Source organism: Arachis ipaensis, chromosome B09 (assembly GCF_000816755.2).
Source record: "Arachis ipaensis cultivar K30076 chromosome B09, Araip1.1, whole genome shotgun sequence".
In the NCBI taxonomy this organism is placed as follows: domain Eukaryota; kingdom Viridiplantae; phylum Streptophyta; class Magnoliopsida; order Fabales; family Fabaceae; genus Arachis; species Arachis ipaensis.
The window spans coordinates 144,233,690-144,255,241 of NC_029793.2; the positions used below are offsets into that span (position 1 = coordinate 144,233,690).

The 21,552-nt window shown below is 36.4% G+C and overlaps 3 protein-coding genes across 3 annotated transcripts; 1 reads left to right on the forward strand and 2 right to left on the reverse strand.

The window, feature by feature from the left end:
* LOC107616845 (putative fasciclin-like arabinogalactan protein 20) lies at positions 4,588–6,098 on the forward strand. The gene has a single exon (XM_016318756.2). It carries the CDS (start codon positions 4,903–4,905, stop codon positions 5,944–5,946), a length of 1,044 nt encoding a protein of 347 aa, XP_016174242.1. The 5' UTR covers positions 4,588–4,902; the 3' UTR covers positions 5,947–6,098.
* LOC107619176 lies at positions 6,394–9,984 on the reverse strand. The gene is made up of 9 exons (XM_016321416.2): positions 9,667–9,984; positions 9,233–9,420; positions 8,832–9,010; positions 8,179–8,463; positions 8,034–8,092; positions 7,916–7,952; positions 7,720–7,791; positions 7,300–7,621; positions 6,394–7,014 (listed from the first exon to the last, which is right to left on the reverse strand). Exons 1-9 carry the CDS (start codon positions 9,794–9,796, stop codon positions 6,595–6,597), a joined length of 1,692 nt encoding a protein of 563 aa, XP_016176902.1. The 5' UTR covers positions 9,797–9,984; the 3' UTR covers positions 6,394–6,594.
* LOC107616151 lies at positions 14,283–17,914 on the reverse strand. The gene is made up of 7 exons (XM_016318146.1): positions 17,762–17,914; positions 17,068–17,578; positions 16,490–16,913; positions 15,692–16,256; positions 15,013–15,451; positions 14,862–14,896; positions 14,283–14,360 (listed from the first exon to the last, which is right to left on the reverse strand). Exons 1-7 carry the CDS (start codon positions 17,912–17,914, stop codon positions 14,283–14,285), a joined length of 2,205 nt encoding a protein of 734 aa, XP_016173632.1.

Sequence of the window (21,552 nt, forward strand, 5' to 3'; positions counted from 1 at the left end):
ATAATAATAATAATAATAATAATAATAATAATAATAATAATAATAATAATAATAATAATAATAATTTAATTTTGATATATTGAAAATGATAAAAAAAAATCGTTAAATCATTGGATAAATTTGACTAAATTATCGTCTATAATTTTTTATTACTATCTTCATGTGAAGTCAATTGCATATAAAAAGTAATTATTTTTAGCCTTATATAATTCATACTAAGGCTAAAAATTTTTATTATGAAAAATAAATGTGTGCAATTTAATTCTGTTGGTGTGTGCATGTGTTTTATTTTAATATGGGAATCAGTAATCGGATCTACTGATTACTTTGTAATTTGATTTTTAATTTTCTTTTAAATATCAAATCGGAGAGTCTGACTTTTTGTTCTTTATAATCGGATGGTTAGATTTTTATTTCCAAACAAATCGGAGGGTCGATTTCCACATTTTAAATAAAAAAAAATCCACATTTAAGAATAACACCCTTATTATCCATAATCCTAACAAACACCATTTCCACCCCCAATATCAAAAATAATTTGCGTCATACTAACACCATTTAACAAAATGATATTTCATTTAAAAGATAATTTTAATAGAATTTTTTTAAGTGGCAAATAATTTTTTGGCTAATATATATGTAGCTAACATTAATTAATAGAAAGAAGGTAGAATATGAGGGGTGATGTATGCATGTTTTCTATCAATACAAGTGTTTAAATTTTGTGTGATGTATATATAAATTAAAGTAATTATTTATGTGTATATATGTGTGTATATAGAAGTTGACAAAATATCAAAAGTTTAATGTTTTAGTTAGCTATTTAAAATTTTTTATATTACACCTAGAGTCATTCATAAAGTTTTTGTGATTACTTTGATGTAAAGTTTTGCTATTGAATTAGTATATGTATAGTTATGTAGTGTTAATAAGAAAAATTGTATAAAAAAGCATGACTTTTTTCAACAAAAATAAAAAAGCCAAAAGTGCAATTTGATTAAAAAATCATAACAAAAAATATCAGCATAAAGCAATATATTCAATTTGATAAAATTGTCGAAGAATAAGAAAAGAAGAAAAATATTATACTTTGTATTGTTTGATTGATTGTTGATTAATTGAATTGTAAATTATAAAAATAAAATTAAATATATATAGAACATTAATCTATGAAAAATAAAAGTAAATAAAATAAGATAAAAATAAATAAAAATAAAATAAAATAAAATAAGATAATAAAAACGAAAATTACAACTAAATTGATGTATTTTGTTGAGAGGTATTTGTGGATTATAAATTTTTTTTTATTGTTATTAAGATGAAAGAGTGATGATTTAATCTTAAGGGGGAAAAAGAAAGATAGCTTCTAGTTTAATCTTGAGGACTTGGAGAATGAAGTAAAAGTTTCGTTGAAAGAACTATTACAAGGCATTTAATCGTGCACGTGAGGCATGCTGTGCATGCACCCAATCAAAGACTTTGAGTATTCATCTTTATTTAAACCAAATCAAAACGTCACGCTGTTGTGTTATCGATTTTTAAGTAAGTAATGAATTAAATTTTGGTCATAATCCACAAACACTTCCACAAAATTTGAAAGACCGAATTCTAATTGGTCCAACCAAGAACCAACCTTCATATATACTACGTATCTTGAAATAATAGCAAGAGAATAATTAAATAGATGACGTAATAAAAAGATATATTATTTATTTATTTTGGACACGTTTGGTATTACAAATATAAGTAAACAAATCAAATTTCAAATTTGGCCTCATGCAATACATACCTGAAGTTCCGAACTATATTAAGACCCAGTCAAGTTCACGTGTTTATTTCCCCTGGCTTGGTATACAATTTCTGTTATTTTCATTTTCATGATATATATTTCCATTTTGAATTGGTTGCGACATAAGATAAGTATGAGATATATATGAAGGCATCGTTTATTTGTTAACCCTTAGGAACAACATGGTGCAGCAATTTGCATGCTACAATCCAAATTAAGTAAAATAGTTTTTTAAAGAAAATTTGAAGTGACATTGAGTCATTGACTCTTAAATAGTTAAATTTCAATATCACAATTATTATCATAGATTGACCCCACAATTTGTTATGAGATTTATTTGGACCGTGGTTTGGTTGAGCAAAGTCTAATGATATGGACTTTCTATGCATGCATGCGTAACATTGTCAACGTACATATTAATAAATAAAGAAATAAAGTAGTCCTGGTTCCTACTCCATTCTAATTATGGATGAACATACAAACTTTATGGGTTCAAGAAATAAATCACATTCGAATTATTAGTGTGTAGGTGAACGACTGGAAGCGCACAATAGAATAATATCAGAGATAACTGATTTGGGATTCACCAAGGATTGAACTCTCGACCTTTCGGGGATCTAGAATTCTAATACCATGTCATGAAACCATTCATTCCAAAAGCGTAACCTAATAAGCAAATGTAACACTAATGGTCATATCTATAATACTTTCTAAATTTCTATTGTACACATTATACGCTTAGGTCATTGAGTCTCTATACTTTCTCAAATTAAAAACCCGTGATTCCTGAATCAAAATGACAAGGTCAACGTACCAAAAGCTATACGTGCATGTCGTCATGTTAGAGTAGTTGATATTATACTTTATTTCAAGTAATAATAACCAAAAAATTTCCTTAGTTCTGTATTTTTTTTTTGTAGATCTTATTTATAAATTTAATGTTTATAGTACCAAACTTTTGGGTTATGTATCTTAATGCGTTTACCGTTTGAAAAAGTTTTTACCGTTATTCTTAGGCGAACTTAAAATAGATTATTGGTGATTTGAATCTTGAAAAATAGGTTAAAAATGGAGCGAGACTACTATTAAGTGACTTTACATCAGTTTCGAATGATGGTGGGATACATGTAAAGAATTTTGATATTTAAGTTAGTAAAAATTTAAATAAATTAAAATTTAAAATAAATTAAAATTAATAGGATATTTATAGAAAAGAATAATCATTTGATCATCACTGTAGAATCTTTTTCTTTATAATAATGAATGGTTACTCTTCTAATATTGAGAAAGTTACTCCATAAAAGATAATTGCTGAGTTTGTAAATATTTCAAAAGTAGTGGAATGACAATTCTTTGCTTGCTGTGGAAGTCGATCCGATACGAGTATCAAGATCTCTGTCTAATTGGATATAAGGAATAATTCGTCGCGATACTAAATTCTATTTAAGAATTTGTTATTAGTCAATGTATTACTACATGTACCGAAATTCAAATTTTCAATACTTATTTAAGCAGGTTAATGAACTAACCACTAGACGAACGAACGCACAATTTGAACAAATTAACCCATAGTTATTTAGTTGGACCTTATTGAGTCTGGATAGTTGTTATAAGGCCTTCCGGGAATAGTCAAATTCTTTTTTGGGCCATGGCTTTAATTTATCATGGGCCAATGTATGAATAACGGTTATCTAATTATGTGTTTATATGATTTTTTAATGAAGTAGTGAGTTTGAAAATTAATTAGTTTTACTATGATAAAATACGATTGAATGATCTATCAATACATGATAATTAATTTTTTTTATTATCCTTATTTAAAAAAAATTAATATATAGGAGGAACACATACATCATACACAATAACAAAAGGTCACTATTCGAAGGGAAAAAAATCGGTTATTTATATTTTTAGATTCTTTATTATATCATTATTGACAGAACATGCATTCTCACAAAGCAGAGGTGATAGAGCATAGGCAAGGAGCACGATGAATGAAGAACTAGAGGAGTACGATGGAGAAGAAGGTCAGGAGAAGGGGAGAATCAAAAAGGAATAGCAAAGGGTGCTGGAAGTATTTGTGTTTATGTAGACTCACTTGTACTAAACCCTTATTTAGGGTTACCAACAAAAAATTATAAGAGAAAATTTATGTATAATTATTTTTATATAAAATTGATAATTAAAAATTATTAAATATTTTAATATGTTTCATTAAATTATTATTTAATATTTTTAATTATTAATTTCATACGAAAATAATTGCGAAAAAAACATTTCTAAAACTGTTTTATTAACAGGTCATTGACGAATTTTTCATTTGTATAAAGTTCCCACAAAAACTATAAAAGGACAATTTTTTTCTACAGATTGTTGGGTTGGGTCTATCAAATTTTTTTATGAAAAATACATCACGTTTGTTATTACTAAAAAGTTTGTCATCACAAATCTCGTCACTAATTCTATCAAACCAATTCCATCGCTAAAATATAACAGCAATTGATAATGATCAAATGCAATATATAATGGTAATTTTTTTTTTCAAAGGCAATATATAATGGGCTGATAATGATCAAATGCGTTACCACCAATGTTTTCCCTGTCGATCTCACTAGGGAACCAATTAGGGTGTAGTTAATTTAGCGTTAATTAATTAAAAAATAGATTCATTAAAAAAAATAATTCTCTATTATTTTAATTTTTTGGATTTTAAAATTAAAAATAAAAATTATTTTTTAACTAGTTAATGGGCCTAATTCATGTGGGACTATTAGACATATAGGTTGATCAAATTCCCAATACTTATTAAGCACATCTAAATTTAGTTGCTTAGGATGCATCATTTGGCAAGCTTAGATTTCACTATTTAAAAGATGCAGTTCCACCAGTTTTGTACTAAGTGGTAGGTGTAGTTATTACTGACTAGTTACTAGTGAACTAGGGATGACTGAGATTCAAAATTACTGATACGGGGGCGTTTCTGTCTTTTCATACGAAACGACTAACGAACCACATAACTGCTTATTTTTCTTCGCCAATAGAAGACCGCCACGTTTCAATCACTTTTTCCCCGCCAAATCTCCTTCATTTTCGGAGACTCTCAAGCTCCATCAATGGCTTCCTCACTCTCCTTCCTCCTAATCTTCAGTCTCTCCGTCATCTCCCTCTCCACCGCCCTTCCAACCGAAGCTATCTCCGATGCCGCCGACATCCTCGCCGACTCCAGCTTCGTCTCCATGGCCCTCACCCTTCAGGTTGTGGCGGAATCCCTCTTAGAGCAGTCCCCTTCCGTCACCATCTTCGCCCCCACCGACTCCGCCTTCAAGAAGTCCGGTCAGCCCTCTTTCGACCTCCTCCGCTTCCACCTTGCTCCTCTTCCCTTACCGGCGCAGAGCCTCCGCCTCCTCCCAGCCGGCGCCAAGATCCCCACCATGCTCCCCGGCCAGTCCCTCGTCGTCACCACCTCTCCCTCCGACCGCATTACCTCCCTCAACAACGTCCGAATCACCGGATCTCCGATCTACGACGATGGCGTCCTCCTCATCTACGGCGTAGATCGCTTCTTCGATCCAAATTTCCAGGACAACAGCGGATCCAACCAGAAACCTAATTCCAACGCCTCTTGCATAGCAAGGAACCTAACCGCGAACAATTCCTCTGACTCCTTCTTCCCAGCCATCGAAACCTTGAAATCCGGTGGGTACACCGCCATGGCGTCGTTCCTGGCGATGCAGCTTGTCGGCTTATCGGAGCAGAACCCGGTAACGATATTGGCTCCGCCGGACGAGATGGTGATGAATCGAATCGGAGAGTTCGAGGAGTATCCATCGTTCTTTCTCCGGCACGCCGTGCCGTGCAGGCTTCTTTGGAACGATCTGGTGAATTTCAAGGGTGATACGGAGCTTCCTACGTTCGTGGAAGGGTTCGGGATCAACATCACGAGATCCAATGGCGTATTGAATCTGAACGGAGTGACGGTTTTCTTCCCTGACATGTTCTTCAACGATAAGGTGGTTGTTCACGGCGTCAGTGACGTTGTGGCTTTGCAGGACAGTAGCAAGACGAGTAACAACAAAGCTGTGGAGTCTTCTCTTTTTCACTATGATGGATTCAACAGCACCGATGACGAAATTATGTTTGATCCCGGTGAATTCTGAGGGTTCTCTCTACTTTTTGTGATTCATGTAGATTCGGATTTCCATTTTCATTTTCATTTTCCACGCATGCTTGCTTGCTAGTCACGCCAAAACCTCCATCTGGTTTATAAAGTCAACTTTTTAAGAATGAATATCAGTCATATCCAAGTCAACCACTTCATTCTCATTTTCTATTGCTTTAACAGGTGATCATGTTCTTATTCTAGATTTCGTTTTTTATGATTCAGTTGGAAAACTGGTAGGTAGATAAAAATACGAATTAATTTGATCGAATATTCTAGAAACATGGATTCACGAGTAGTTTCTTAATTCTTTTTGCTCTTGCTTTTATCTAAATATTCCTTTTCCTCCATTAATTCTGCACCGCTATTTTTGAAGAAGGGAGAAAAATCTATCAATTATCAAACATATTTTCAACTTGGTTCGTAATTCAATCAAAAAAGAAGGGAGAAGGTCCAAAGCTGAAAAATCTTGTAAAATAGCTTATTCTTTACAAAGGCAAAATGTATATGTATATGGTATACACTACTTTGGTTACTATTCTCCAACTAAAGATGTTGCTTCGCTCCACCTTTGTTTCTTCCCGCTATATGTGGCACAGTAAAATAATATATAAGCCTATATTTATACTAAAAACTATTTTACAATCTATACTTCACTACCAGCATTTGACAATGACGAATTCGTACTATTGCGGTTCTTGCTAAATCTGCTCTTTAGTTTTTCTGATAAGGATAGCTTCCCAAACACATCCCCTTTTCCGGGGCGGTTGGCATATAGTAACCAGAGAACAAGGCAGAGCAAGACGCCAACTGAAATGAGTCCCAGTCCTGCATTGACAATCTTGAGATAATGGGTTAATGGAGGACAGTAACTTGTGGTGATTCCTGCAAATGCATCCCTGACAAAATTGCAATTCTGAAGGTTAAGCAAAAGCGGTGTGTAATGTTCTAATGCATAGCTTTCATTAACTGCAGCAACTAATTGCGAGTAAATCGCCGGGGTCACCCTCCCAACTGTTGTGCAAATACCAGATTCAGATACCTCACATTCGTAGTTCTTCCAAACCTGCAAAAGTTTTAAACAAGTTCAGTGAGATTCTTATATTTCATTCAGCAGAAATAGACACTATAGCCTAATGCTAAAAAATACTGGATCCAAATCAAGAGATCCAGCTATCCAAGCTAAAATAACTAGCATTCTTCTCCCACACAAACACAGCCGAATTTATTAGGTTCGAGCAGAGAGGTGCACAGAGCCACAGACGATTGAAACAAGAATAATGCTACATAAACCCAGCCGACCGAAAATCTCAGTAATTAAGTCAAGTAATGTTTTTAAACAAAAAATTACCATTGAAGCATTGGCAGAAGAAACTTCTTGAGCTGTACACTGCCGCTCTTGATACTGAGGGTCAAAGGGATAGCACAAAGATGGCATTCCAGGCCCAGACTGGTTGTAGTAACCCAGACTACCTTTTGTTGCATTTATGTTCGCGGTGTTGTAAATGAACTGATTGACAACATTCGCAATGTTGTTGACTACTTGCTTACTTTGAAAAAGTGTTTTGTTTGTGGTTCTCTGATCAACACATGGAAGAATATCACTAAGTGCGGATTCTGTATGTGGATTCTCCACCCATTCTCCCATAGCCATACAGGTATCAGAAATTGCACTGTGATAAAAAAAATTGTATTACAGTTTAATGAATGAAAAGAAAGGGGATCGCTCTTGCTGAATATGGTAAACAAGGATTGTTTTATAATGGCTTACTTATTAATGATCATGAACATTCCACAAAGAATGAATGTGGTTGCAACCAGTAACCAACCACTGATAACAAATCTGCAATAACATTCTGAAATCAGATATAGAAGAATGTGGAAAACACCAACACTTCAGGCAGACAGAGCCACAGAGGCATGATAAGCCAAGGTAATATCAAGAGGCACAAACAGAGGAAACTCACATGAGGATTGCATGTCGATGTCCGAGGATAGATAGCACTGCAACAAACACAACATAGCCATAAGCAAGAGTTCTAGAGCATGAGTATAAAAGTAGCTAGATTGATTTAAAATACATACACAATCCAATTACTGCCAGCAGAAGCATCACTGCTGCCACGACTATCAAAGCTAGATGCCTACAAAAAAAGTCCACATTTTAGGATCATATATGATGGAATATTTATATTTCAAAATGACAAGTCCTCGGTTTTATGATTCATACACAGCATCGAATACTCTTCGAACTTTAACAGAATTTTCTTCCGTCTTCTCCGAAAGTGTATTTGCTGCAGTATTTAGATCCACATTCAACTTGTCAATATCATCCATGACATCAGATGGAAGAGGGATCTGATTGACATTGATAGTTTTTGCAAGGGAGAGATACTCGGTGACATTTCTTAGAGTCTGCACTGTATAATCTGACTGATTAACAACATATTGTAGGGTACCCAAGGCCTCGCCATGAAACTTATCTTGCCCAACAGAAAGAAGGATACATCCCGTTCTGCGAAGATTAAAGAGAATTGGATGTCAGTAATCAGGACAGGTTGGATTCGTCTCCAAGTAAATATGAACAAACAATGAAGCAATGGTAAATAATAGATTTCATAGAACTTCAAATACTTTTGTGGGCAAATAATGGTGAAAGTTTTCAGAGAACAAAAAACTACACTAAACATTTGTAATATGTAACATGTAACATGTAAATACCAAGGAATATCTGGCAACTACTAATGGAAAGCAAAGATGATTAAAGAACCCATTTTCCCCATGTAAGATGCAAAGAACAAGGCCAGGGGGATTGTGAGGAAATAAAACATCCTATCAAGAAGTTAACAAAAAAAAAGCATTAAAGTAAGTAAAGAGAATTACACTACTGCAAAGGTGAATGATATCAGCAGTATAAGACAAATCCTTTGTGAACGATTTGATTCTTTGTGTTTGATACTAATTCCCCATCCACAGCATAGATGAATCCCAAGTGCTAAGCCAAACGAGATGAACCATAGCACAGCAAGAATGAAACCAGCCGCACCCGTGAATCCAACTGACTGCAAATATTTGGTGACAAATGGTTAGCTGAAAATCTTTGGAAAGCAAAGTAACATCAAAGAAACATGGACAAAAATGCAAAATACAATACAGGGAATGCAATGAGGATGTGAAAGAATAGCACTCTCCGTTTCAATGCTAAATGAACAAAGCACCAAGTGATTACTGAATAAACTCATTCAAGAACACCATGAAAAGTAGGAATGACAAATAGCACTTACAGCCCAATAATGGCGATCTGTAATATCCCAACCACCTCGGTATCGTCGAAATCCTCTAAGAATGTCGGGTCTTTTGGTCCTGTTTGCCGCCAAGACAAGAGTATCCTCACCATTAGGCCCTGGTGCTGGACCCATGTGTGTCATCTGACTCATTTCATACTTCCATGGACCCAAATTCTCTTCTCCTCCTGAAAACAAAGAAGGAACAGACCAGTCACAACCATAACAGATAAATCCAATCCCATCAAAACAACAAAACTTGCACATTTTGAGCTTCAATTAGTTATGTGGGATCAATCCAAATGAATTAAAACTTGGCACAAAGTTTTGATCTTTCATCCCAAATCCTCAGCTTAGCAAGATCTGCACCTAATCCTAACTCCTAACCCATCACCATAACAAAAGAAGAGAGGGAGGCACACGATTAGACGAACCTATGATAAACTTCACCGGAGGCAGGTCGGAGCCACTTTGAGACAGAGCTGAAATCGAGCTCAGAGACATGAAGAGAGTGAAGAAGAAGAGCAAGAATAAGGAAAACCCATTGAAGGAAACTCCTTTCATTACGGGTCCACCGTAAGAAACAGTGTCACTCAGAATCACACACACTTGAGTGCAGTGGCTGCACCATTTGGGGTTCAGAGTGAGGGAGGAAGCATGAGCGCCAGAATGTGTTCTGTTACGGGTTTAGCGCTTTATTGAAGGCTAATTCCGAGTAAAGTACGGAACTTGGAAGATTTTATGGGAAGAAAGAGAGAGAAGATCGCAATCGCAATCACAATCACATGCCATGCCATGCGGATGGGTGCTAACGGTGGAGATTGACGTCACGAATACCAAAATGGAAAAAAGGCGGGTTCAGCTTCCACCGTGTCACTGTGTTGTTATTGCGGTGCCCACTTAACCTAATCTTTAATTAAATGTTACTTAAGTCGTGTTAATTACTACTCACTCCCAAGTTTCCTCATTCTCATTGCACCGCACCTGCTTACTTGTTCTTTTGTCGTTTTTGCTTTCCTTTTATGTATTTATTAGGTTAGATATATTTTTAGTCTTCAATTCTTTTACCTGTCCTTTTCTACCCACATATAATATAAGTACAATTAACTGCTACATGTAATCTTTATTAAATTTCTATCTACTTACTGTAGATCTTGCCAAAGATTTTTCCAAAGGGTTGATTTTCCGTGTGTATGTAAAATTGTGAAAGCGAAAGCAGAATATATTATTAGCTTTGGAAAGGAGTATAAGAATAGTGGTGGAGTCTGGACTGGCATCCAATTGCATGGAAACAACCAACCACATGAATTTCTTACAGTAAGGGCAACATGGTAGGAACATCATGTGACGCTTCAAGGATAAAGGATGCATCATACTTGTACTTCTTAACACCAAAAATCATTAAAAAAAAAAAGATGAATAGTTTTTAGTAAAAAAAAAAGATAATTGACCAATATTAATTGAAATATAGAACAAAAATACAAATATTGATTATTTAACATTTTTTATAACAAACATCATGGGTCATGATAAGAAACATATAAGAATAATCCCATATATATGTTCTGGTAAGAATATTCTTTTCTACATTATACGTCAGATTCTGGACGTTGACGACAAGAGATGACCTTATTCGTCGCTTAAAGTATCCTCTTCGAACACAAATCCAAACGTGGTACTTGCAAAAAGGATTCCGACGCTCAAGTCAGTAAAATATCTCTCAAAACTTGCGTGTATAATCGAGTTATTACTGTATGACTTGTGTGTTTAGACTACTCATGTTGCTGCCGTTTTATAAGTCTTTAGGGCTTGAACTATTCAAGGGCTTGTTGAGCGGATCTCGGCTTTAGCCGAGATTCTTAGGGAGTATCGTTTACGTGATAAGTTCCCGTTTATCTGCAATTTTGAATTTGATTGACGTGGCCGAGATATAAGTCGTTACTTCCGAGTTTATAGGGTACGATACATAGCCCCCAAACTTGACTTGCCTATCCATTTATTAGCAAGTTGAGCTTTTATACAACTTATATCTCAGTTTGCCTTGCTGGACCTAGTAGCCCCCAAGTTCAACGATGCGTTTTCAAGCTTGCTCTGCTTAAAAATTTAAATTTAACATTAAAAAATAAGTGATGATTAATTTTTAATTTCGAAAAAATCTTTTCCTGTCCTAGGAAAACGTGCTACAATTAATTCCTTATTGACCGCATTTGAACAGTTTTGTCTTAGGGCATATCAACGGTTAATTTGTTGGTCCTCCCACTTAGTTAGTGGGTTGTAATAGCATTTGGTTACTGCTTTGTTCCTTTGGAAATCTCCCAAAAGCCCTTTTTTACTCTTATCTGGATTGACGATCGAAATGACTTCCAAAGGTTAGATTTTTCCTACTTTTGTTTCTTCCTCTTCGTTGTTTTTCTGTCATAGTTAGGAAAGGAATAATGGAAAAAGAAAAGGAAAAAGAGAAATAGAAAGTGGTTGAGGTTAAGAAAGATAATCCTTATCACTGGATGCACGATGATGTCAAGACGCGTGCTTCTTCGTATTCTAGTTCTGAGTCACTTCACGAGCTTCTTAGCTTGAAATTGACTAAGGACGATTTTGGTATTGCTGTTGAACTCCTTCCCTGTACTAGTGAGGATAGGATTTGTGAGCGGAGAGGAGACTGGGGGTAATTTTATATGTACACCCCTTGTTTTTCTGAGCTGCATGTGAAATTGTCTTTTTCGTTTTTTGAGTGTGATGTGCTAACTCAACTAAACTGTGCTCCTTCTCAGTTATACCCAAATTCTTGGGCGTTTTTTAGGGCTTTCCAGTGTTTGATGAATTTCATTGAGTATCCTCCTTCTTTGGGTGTTTTCTTTTCTCTGTTCCAATCCAAGGGGGTTCGAAAGGGTTTATGGGTATTCCTAAGTAGTTTTCCTGGTCGTTCCATCTTCTTACTTTATAAATCATCTTTCAAAAATTTCAAATTTCTGTTTGTAAAAAAGTCCGGTCTATAGAGACCGAGTATCCTTTCTATCTTGATGACGAATTAATAGAGAAGTATCCGTTGTATTGTTATTCGGAGCCAATGCAATACTTGCGGTTTATATAGGAGTGAGGAGGAGGATTTGGTTATGAATTTTTTGATTGAAAACTTTGCTGTTGGCGAGTGCTTGTCCATTCCTGAGATGTTGCATTTCGAAAAGGAAAATGATAAAGATGGATTAAGGACTTATATAGGTAATATAAGTGCTGTTAATTTATTTCTGATTTTTTATGTTCTTCATTTTTTGTTTGTAGGAGGGCGAGTACCGCATCTGAGATCGTTTAGGTTACAATTGTTTCTGGACAAGAAAAAGGAGAAGGGTGTTAGTGCTTCTGGGTTTCCAAAGGTGGGTGAGGGGGATGCGGCTTTTTCAACTGCGCAATCGGCCTCCTCAAAGAGGAAGAGGGATGGTTCTGAAAATTCTTTAGAAGTGTTGTTTGAGGGAGGTAAGGTTGCTACTGAAAGTTCAAGGTCGGTTTTTTATCGTTAGCGGAGACTCCACGGGTTTATCCCTGGGACGAGCTCGCATTCTCTTTGGAGTGATCAGTTTCCTTTGGCCGAGCTTTCTGATAGGGTTTCTCAGTACCCTGGGCTGCGTTTGTTTACAGAGATAGGACACTGAGACACAAAATCATGTTTGACAGAGGAGACATGGACAGAGACAGTGTATCCAGAGACACTGAATTAGTGTATTTTGTGTCCATCCTAACAGGAAGGACACGGGGATACTAACAAGGGACACAAACTTATTTTTTATTTTTTCTTTCATTATTCTTGTTAATTTTTCATAATTATATTTTTTATTATTATATTTTTCATCTCAAAATTTTTGAATGAAAAAAATGAGAATAAATTAGATTTTCATAATTTGTTATAGTTTATCACCAAACAGAGTACAAGAACACAAAATTTTATGTCTCTGTCCATCGGTGTCTTGTCCTGTCCTATTCTCAGTGTCTTGTCCTGTCCTGTTCTCAAAAACAAACGCAGCCCTGAAGACATGTTGCTTACTCGCCGGGCTGGGGTGGATGCCCTGGGGAAATATATTCAGGTTGGCAATCGTTTTCTTCTTCTTCTTTTTTTTTTTTGCCTTTTGTACTGGTCTATTTTCGACTTATTCTACTTACCTTGTTGTCTTAGGTTGTTGCTTCTCGGCTTTTATGCGTTGGTCGTACTACGGAATTGCTTGGAGTCGAACAACAAGTTGCTGTTGAGAAGCTTGTCGCTTTAGAACGTATGGTGAAAAAGAAAGAAGAGATTATTATTGACGTCACTTCCATAATGAAGGACAGGGAAGATGAAATTGCCCGGCTTCAGGATCAGATTCGTCTCCTCCAGAGTGAGATCAAAGACAATGATAAGATAAAGGGCGAGATGATTGCCCGTATCCACGAGTTGGAGGATGAAGGTATAGAGATGTTTACTTCTGGGTTCGACCGAGCTGTTTCTCAGGTTTCGCTTTTTGCGCCCGAGTTTGATGTTCGTCAACTTGACGTGACAAAAATTGTTATTGATGGGAAATTGGTCTAGGATGAAGCGAGTGAAGACCATGATGAAAATGTCCCCCCTCTTGTTTGAATTTCGAGAATTTGTATATTTTGTTTGAAGGTCGATATTTTGGTACTCTTAAACTGTTGGGGCCGGCTTTGTTCCGGTTTTATTGACTGCTTATCCGACCTATGGTGTCGGAATTGACTCTTAAACTGTTTTGACGTTTTTGAATGTTTCATCTCTTGTGATTCCAACTTTGTTTCTGTTGGTTCGATATTTGTTTGAATATGATAGAGTAGTATAGAGATGTACAATTTGTTTTATTCATATGAAAAAGGTCCTCATGTTTGAGGTATGTGGGATGGTCGGCCTCGTTAAAACCTACCCGAGTAAAACCCTCCTTAGGGAAAAACCTCGTGGTTAGGAAAAAGAGTACATGGCCATCCTACAGGTTACAATGACTTGATTAACTATAATAGGACTTGAGTGACAAAATGTTCCATGTATTTGGCATGGCTATTCCATCTAATGTTTCTAAACAGTAAGCTCCCCTTCCGATGACTTTAGCGATTTAGAAGGGTCCCTCCCAGGTTGCCGCCAACTTCCCGTGACCTGGAGGTTTCCGAACATCTTCAAGTTGTCTCAGCACTAGATCTCCTTCTTTTAGAGTCCTCGACCGGGCTTTCTTATTGTATTGTCTTTTCATAGCCATCTGCATTGACCTTTGCCTCAATTCTGTGATATAGTGTCCTTCGTGAATGACGTCGAGCTCGTACGTCTGGCTTCCGTGTTGACGTTCTCATCAAAGTGTTCGGTCCTAGTTGAGCCTTGCCTGAGCTCTAGGGGAATCATGCATTCAGATCCGTATACTAGTCGAAGGGACTTTCTTTCGTTGTGGACTGGGGAGTTGTGTTATAACTCCACAGTATTTCGGGTATAAGTTCTGCCCATCGACCCTTAGCTTCTGTTAGTTTTTTCTTTAGGGCCTACAAAATCACCTTGTTAGCCGCCTCTGCGAGCCCATTGCTTTGTGGGTGTTCGACAGAGGCAAAATGATGTTTAACATGTAAATTGGTTAAAAATGAAGTAATTTTTTATCGGTGAATTGCCTACCGTTATCAGAGATAATTTCTCTGGGTAAACCATATCTACAAATAATGAATTTCCAAATAAACTTTTGTACCTTGATCGAGGTTATCTTCGCCAATGGTTGTGCTTCTATCCATTTTGTAAAGCAATCAATGGCTACCAAAAAGAATTTTACCTGCCCTGGTGATACCGGAAATGGTCCGAGGATATCCATGCCCCATTTGTGGAACGGCCAGCAAATGTCGGACGTGTGCAATGTTTTCGGCTGGACTGTGTGTTAGTGGTGAGCACTTTTGGCATGCATCGCATTTTAACACCTTGTTTGTGCAATCCGATCTTAAGGTCGGCCAATAGTAACCTGCCCGCAGGATTTTTGTTGCTAAACTTCTTCCTCCTACATGATGGCCGCAGATGCCTTCATGGATTTCGGCAACTGCCGCTTTGGCATCATCCTCTCCAAGGCACTTAAGTAATGGTCGGGAGAAGCCGCGTCTGTACAAGTCGTTCCCGATAAGGGTGTAATTACTTGCTTTATTTTTAAAAGACCTCGGCTCTCCCTCTAGTACTGTTCTAGTCTTCAGATAATGGATTAGAGGATTTCGCCAATCTCTTTCCTGTGTCACACTTAAAACAGATTGCATATCTAAACTAGGTTTCATTAGTGTAAGATGAACCAAATTTTTTTAGTGATGAGCATCACTATATCTAGCTAGCTTAGACAAGATATCTGCTCTACAATTTTGTTCTCGGGGCATGTGTGTTATTTCAAATATTTGGAAACTCATTATCATGCTTTTAGTAATGTTTAAGTATTTTTCTAGGAGGGGATCTTTAGTTTAAAAATTACCAGTTACCTGTTGTACTACGAGTAAGGAATCGCAGTACACTCGCAGCTTTGGCACCTCTATTTCCTTTGCAAGTCTTAGTCCTGCTAGTAACGCCTCGTATTCGGCTTGATTATTTGTTACTTGGAACAGGAATTTGATTGACTGTTCTGCGTATACCCCTGCATTGTCTTTTAGCAGTATTCCTGCTCCGCATCCGTTGTCGTTCGATGCTCCGTCCATATATAGCTCCCATGGCTCGGCCTCCTGTACGTCACTGGTGAATTCGGAAATGAAATCAGCGAGGGCCTGAGCCTTGGAAGAACCTATGGACTGGTAGGTAATGTCGAATTCTGAGAGTTTGATGAACCATTTTGTTAGCCTTCCTGCTAGGTCGGGCTTTGATAAAACTTGGCGAAAGGGCTGACTAGTCCGAACTATTATTCGGTGTCCTTGGAAGTAATGCCGTAGTCGCCGAGCTGTGATTATCAGTCCGAATGCCAGTTTTTCTATCATCGGATACCTTGTTTCGGCGCTTTGTAATACTTTGCTTACAAAGTATACCGGGTGTTGTTCCTTTCCATTGTCTGTTAGACTGTTACAAGCACAGAGCTGACTGTGTTAGTTGAAATTGAAAGGAATAGGTGTAGTGGTTTACCTTGTTCGGGTTTCTGTAATATGGGCGGCGATCCTAGGATATTTTTGAACTTGGTGAATGCTTCTTCACATTCCTTTGTCTAGATGAATTTGTCTACCTTTCTTAGGGTATTGAAGAAGTGATAAGATTTGGCTACTGCTGCCGGCAAGAATCGGGATAAAGCTGCTAACCGGCCTGTGAGTTGTTGAACTTCCTTCACCGACCGAGGAGATTGCATGTTGATTACTGCTTGACATTTGTCGGGATTAGCTTCTATTCCTCTATTAGTCAATAGAAATCTGAGGAATTTTCCTCCCTGCACGCCGAATGCGCATTTCTCCGTATTTAACCTCATGTTGTGTTTTTTGAGCTGCTCGAAGATTTCATTGAGGTCGCGCTTATGTTGCTTTTCTGAGCTTGACTTGACTACCATGTCGTCTACGTATATTTCAATATTCCTTCCGATCTGTTCTTTAAAGACTTTGTCCATCAATCTTTGATAGGTTGCCTCTGTATTTTGCCCAAAGGGCATTACCTTGTAACAAAAGTTGCCTTGATCGGTCACGAATGCTATTTTCTCCTCGTCGTCTGGGTGCATGAGTATCTGATTGTACCCTGAATAGGCGTCCATGAAGCTAAGTACCTAGAATCCCGAGGTGTCGTCCACCAATCTATCTATGTTCGGAAGTGGGTAGCAATCTTTGGGATACGCTTTATTTAGGTCGGTGAAATCCACACACATGCGTCATTTTCCCGAACTCTTTCTTACCATCACTACATTGGCTAACCATGAGGAGAACCGTAGTTTCCGAATGAATCCTGCATCTAGTAGTTTCTGGGTTTCTGCTTCTGCTGCTTTTTTCCTTTTCTGAACCCAATTTTATTTTCTTTTGTCTTATAGGTCGGACATTAGGATTGACTGCCAGTCTGTGGCATATTAAATTCGAATCGATTCCTGGTATATCTGCTAATGTCCATGCAAAAAGGTCGGCGTTGGCCTTCAATATTTCGATAAGACCTTCTTTGTTTCCTGTAGGAAAAGCAGATCCGATGTTAGTAAATTGCTCGTCTCGCCCTAATTGTACCTTTTCTAGGTCGTCCACATTTGCAGGACAACTGTTGTCACTTTGGGGGTCCAGTTCGGCCAAAGTAGGAATGCTTTCTAAATTGTACACCGAATGAATCCGAGGTATGTTCTCCTTTGTGGTTGCCTTTAGGCCCGGGTTGTAGCATTGCATAGCCTCTTTATGATCAGCGTACACTGTTCCTACCATGTTGTCCTGCAAAGAAAATTTTACACAAAGATGGACCGTCGAAACGATGGCCCCAAAGGTATTAAGTAATGGTCGTCCTAGAATAATGTTATAAGGACTAGCACAATTAACTACTAGAAATTAAATGTCTAAAGTTTTGGAGTTCAGAGGCTCCCCCAGTGTTGTTCTTAGCCAAATATATCCTGATACCGATACCCTTTCTCCGGAGAACCCTACCAATTCCCCGGGTGAGGGTTGCAATGCGTTGTCACTGAAGTGCATCTTTTTGAATGTTGAGTAGAACAGGACGTCGGCGCTGCTCCCTCGATCGAGCAGGACCTTTTTTACTGTCAATTCTCCCATATGGACTGAAATTACGACCGGGTCATCTAAGTTCGGACAAGATTATTTGAAGTCGGCCGTGCTAAAGGTGATGCGGAAAGTTGGGGCCGAAGTGTGTAGACCTGGACGAGATCCTTCCATCGTCATCATTGCTCGGTAATTTTTTTTCCTAGCCGAGGTAGTTGTTTCGCCACCTGCGAAGCCACCTGAAATGTAATTTATTATTCCCTTAGAGGGAGGTGTCTCCACCGGCTTATGCCATGGTTCTTTTTCCTTGTCTGCATCCCTCGTTGCTTCCTTTTGTTTCCTAGAGGTAATGTACTTGTCTAGGAGGCCTTGCCTTGCCAATCTTTCTAACAAGTCTTTGGCCACTACGCACTCGTCTGTAGTATGGTCGAATTTCTAGTGGAAAGCGCAGTGTTTGGTTCTATCTACATATTTCTTATCCTGGTATGAACCTACTCTACTCGGCGGCTTTATCAGCTTGTTATGCAGAATTTCTTTAATTATGTCTTCTCTTTTTGTGTTGAATTTGGTGTATGAATCGAACTTTGGTGCCAGCTTAAATGGTGTCTTGAAATCTTTGTTTTGGGATCGGTGAGACTTTTCTTCTTCTCTTCTAGTTGGATTTTTGCTCTTACGAGCTTCTCTTAATTCTTCGATTTCTATCTGCCATGTTGCTTTTTCTCGGAACTTTTCCAGTGTTTTTGGTTTTGCTACTACTATCGCTTCTTGGAATTTCTCGGGCCGAAGTCCACTCTTTATGGCATGTAGCTGTACCTCTGGGTTAAGGTCAGGGATCTCCATGGCTGTCTCCGTAAAACGTGTCATGTACTCCTTTAAGCTTTCATGCTGTCCCTGCTTAATTGTGCTGAGATAGTCGAAATTTCTTACGTAGATTTTGGAAGCTGCAAAATGATTAATAAATAGCTTTGCAAATTCGTTAAAGCTCGAAATGGAACCTGCAGGTAAATTAGAGAACCATATTAACACGGCACCGTCTAAATAGGTGGGGAATGACCGGCATAAGATAGGATCGGAGTCACTGTTAAGAAACATCATATACTCAAATTTTGTAACGTGAATTTTAGGGTCTCTGATCCCCTTTTACGGTATGTCATTGGGAGAGTAAAATTCTTAGACATTTCAAAATCCATAATTTCTTTAGAAAAAGGGCTTAACCGTCGCCTTTCCCCTTTCGGAGGCGTTTCCCCTATTTTCGCATTTGACTCTGCTTGGTGGTCTCCATGGGGATTGCTGTTGGCCTTCTTTTTGTCCTTCTCCTCCTCACCGTCGTTTTGCCTTGCCGCCAATAACTCGGCCATACGTTGATTATCTGCTAACAAGGCTGCGTTAGCTGCCAAGAGTTCGGCGTTAGAAAGGTTGTGCTGCGGGGTCACCAAGTGATCTGTCATGATTCGGTTGTGTTCCTGCGAAGAGAAAGAAAAAGAAAAAGGTACAAGAAAAAGTAAATACTCGTCAAGCCAATACTTAAAAAGTGAGGCTGGGCCCCATGGTAGGCGCCAAATGTTCTGGTAAGGATATTCTTCTCCGTGCTATATGTCGAATTCTGGACGTTGACGGCAAGTAGGGGTGGAAACAGGTCAGGCCAGGCCAGGCTTTACTCTTAACAGGCCAGGCCTGTAATAGAGTATATTGGCCTTAGCCTGGCCTGTAGTCTGGTATAGGCTTTTTAATGAGTATTGAGCCTGGCCTGTTGTTAAATCTGGCCTGGCCTGAAGCCTGTCAATAGGCCTGTTTTTTTTTAAAAAATAATTAAATTAAAGATATAATTTATTCATATAGAAAACTAAGAAGTTACAACTCTTTTTGTCAACATCGCATGAAAACTAACGAGTTACATTATTGTGCTATGAGCTTGCATATAAACAAATTTGACAAGTCAAACGTTATTATAATATAACTAGAGTGAGACCCGCACAATGTGCGAAGAAGTAGATTATTTATACTATATAGTATATTTTAATAAATGTTATATTAAAAATATTTTAGAGAACATATTATAAATAGATTTTGAATTTATTTATTTTTAAAAAAGACATAGGTTATTTATATTAGAATTATACAAAACTGCATTTTTATTTTTTTTTTATTTTTCGATTTGCATTAATGGCTACACTTTGTCTTTTTTTGCGGTTTTTTTGTTTGTAAATAATTAAAAAAATAAATAAATGAGAATAAAAAATATATAAAAATATTATATTAAATTTAAGAAATTTTTGACAATTAGTATGAGAGATTAAGAAATGAAGAGTAATAAGAGTCTTAATATGTATAAGTTGTAGAATTTGAATATTTGTAATTGAAATTTTTTATAATTATTATTATTATGACACTTTTAATGTATGTTTATTGCATTTAATTAGTACTTGATGTTTCAATTGAATAATAATAGATAAGAGTTTTTTGTTTTAATTTTTTTAAAATATTTTACTAAATAGTGATTGGTTGATTTTCATCTTTTGCCAAGTCATTAGAATTGCTGATGTGGCATCATTGGCAAAGAAAAGATGACTTAAACTCATTGTGGAGAGAGTTGGTATCAACTTTTATATATCGTTCAATTTTTCCTCTGACCATGTACAGTAAAAGGTCGTTGTGTACTGTGAAGGTGATGTTAAGCCAAGCCGTCGTGTTAGCTTTAGCTAAGTTGTAAATTTTTTGGGCTTACTCTACTTTATCCAAGTGTGTTTGTTCGGTTTAGGTATGTTTTTGGTTATTATGGAAGAAAGTTTTTTTGGGTAATGATGGACTGAAATGGAGTCATGGTGAAATGGAATGAGTGTACTTTTTAAGATATTTAAAACTTAAATTAAATGAATAAATGAATGAAATATTGAGTTATTAAGTATTACAAAACACACACCAATGAGCTATAACTTAAATAGTATAATCTTCCCATATTTATTTAGAAATTGTGAGTTCGAGTCTTCTTATTTTTGGAGAAAAAAAAAGTATTACAAAACACACAATTAATTTCTTTCTTATCACATTAATGAATCATTAAATTATTTTTTATATATATCAAAAATAAGGAGACTCGAATCCGCGACCTCTTAAATGAGTATGGAAAGATTATGCCATTTGAGTTATAACTCATTAATAATATGAAAGTAGTTTATATTAATGTGGTTTCGGAAATGGTATAAATAAAATTTTGGAGAAATGGAGATTTGAATAAAACAAAAATAATTTGAGACCAAACAGGTTCTTAAATTATATGGAAGTTATGTTTAAAGTAAAAATGAAATTTAAAATTTGAAAACCCTTTTTATGAGGAAAAATCAGTTAGTTTTGAATTAAAAATTTGAAATTGAGAAGGATAAGTTTGATAGAGTTAGCAAAATATTTAAAATTAAATAGTTTTGCATGTTGTTAATTTTATTTGCAAAGAAAACATAATAAGAAATCGAAGATAGTTTAATTGCTGTTAATGTTTCCACGTTGTTTTTCTTTTGCATTGCTAATTTAATAATTTTTTAGTAATATTTTATGTGTCAGAATATTTTTAACGAATAATGTGTTTAAGAAGTACAGTGTATTTAAGGTTTGTGTTTGGTAACCAACAAATTATAATTCAAATAACATAATTTTTTTTATCTTTACTTAGAGATTTTTGATTTTTTTAAAAGTACTTA

Bases quoted from the DNA above. Each gene is read 5' to 3' on its own strand.
- LOC107616845 (XM_016318756.2), top strand. From the start codon at position 4,903: ATGGCTTCCTCACTCTCCTTCCTCCTAATCTTCAGTCTCTCCGTCATC.
- LOC107619176 (XM_016321416.2), bottom strand. From the start codon at position 9,796: ATGAAAGGAGTTTCCTTCAATGGGTTTTCCTTATTCTTGCTCTTCTTC. The intron at 8,464-8,831 runs GTAATTCTCTTT...TAATCTTCGCAG, and splicing joins TCATTCACCTTTGCAGTAGT to AACGGGATGTATCCTTCTTT. The intron at 7,792-7,915 runs GTGAGTTTCCTC...ATGTTATTGCAG, and splicing joins CATCGACATGCAATCCTCAT to ATTTGTTATCAGTGGTTGGT.
- LOC107616151 (XM_016318146.1), bottom strand. From the start codon at position 17,914: ATGGGAGAATTGACAGTAAAAAAGGTCCTGCTCGATCGAGGGAGCAGC. The intron at 16,914-17,067 runs GTAAGAAAGAGT...ACGCCTATTCAG, and splicing joins GGTTAGCCAATGTAGTGATG to GGTACAATCAGATACTCATG. The intron at 15,452-15,691 runs GTAACTGGTAAT...AGTGTGACACAG, and splicing joins CCTTACTCGTAGTACAACAG to GAAAGAGATTGGCGAAATCC.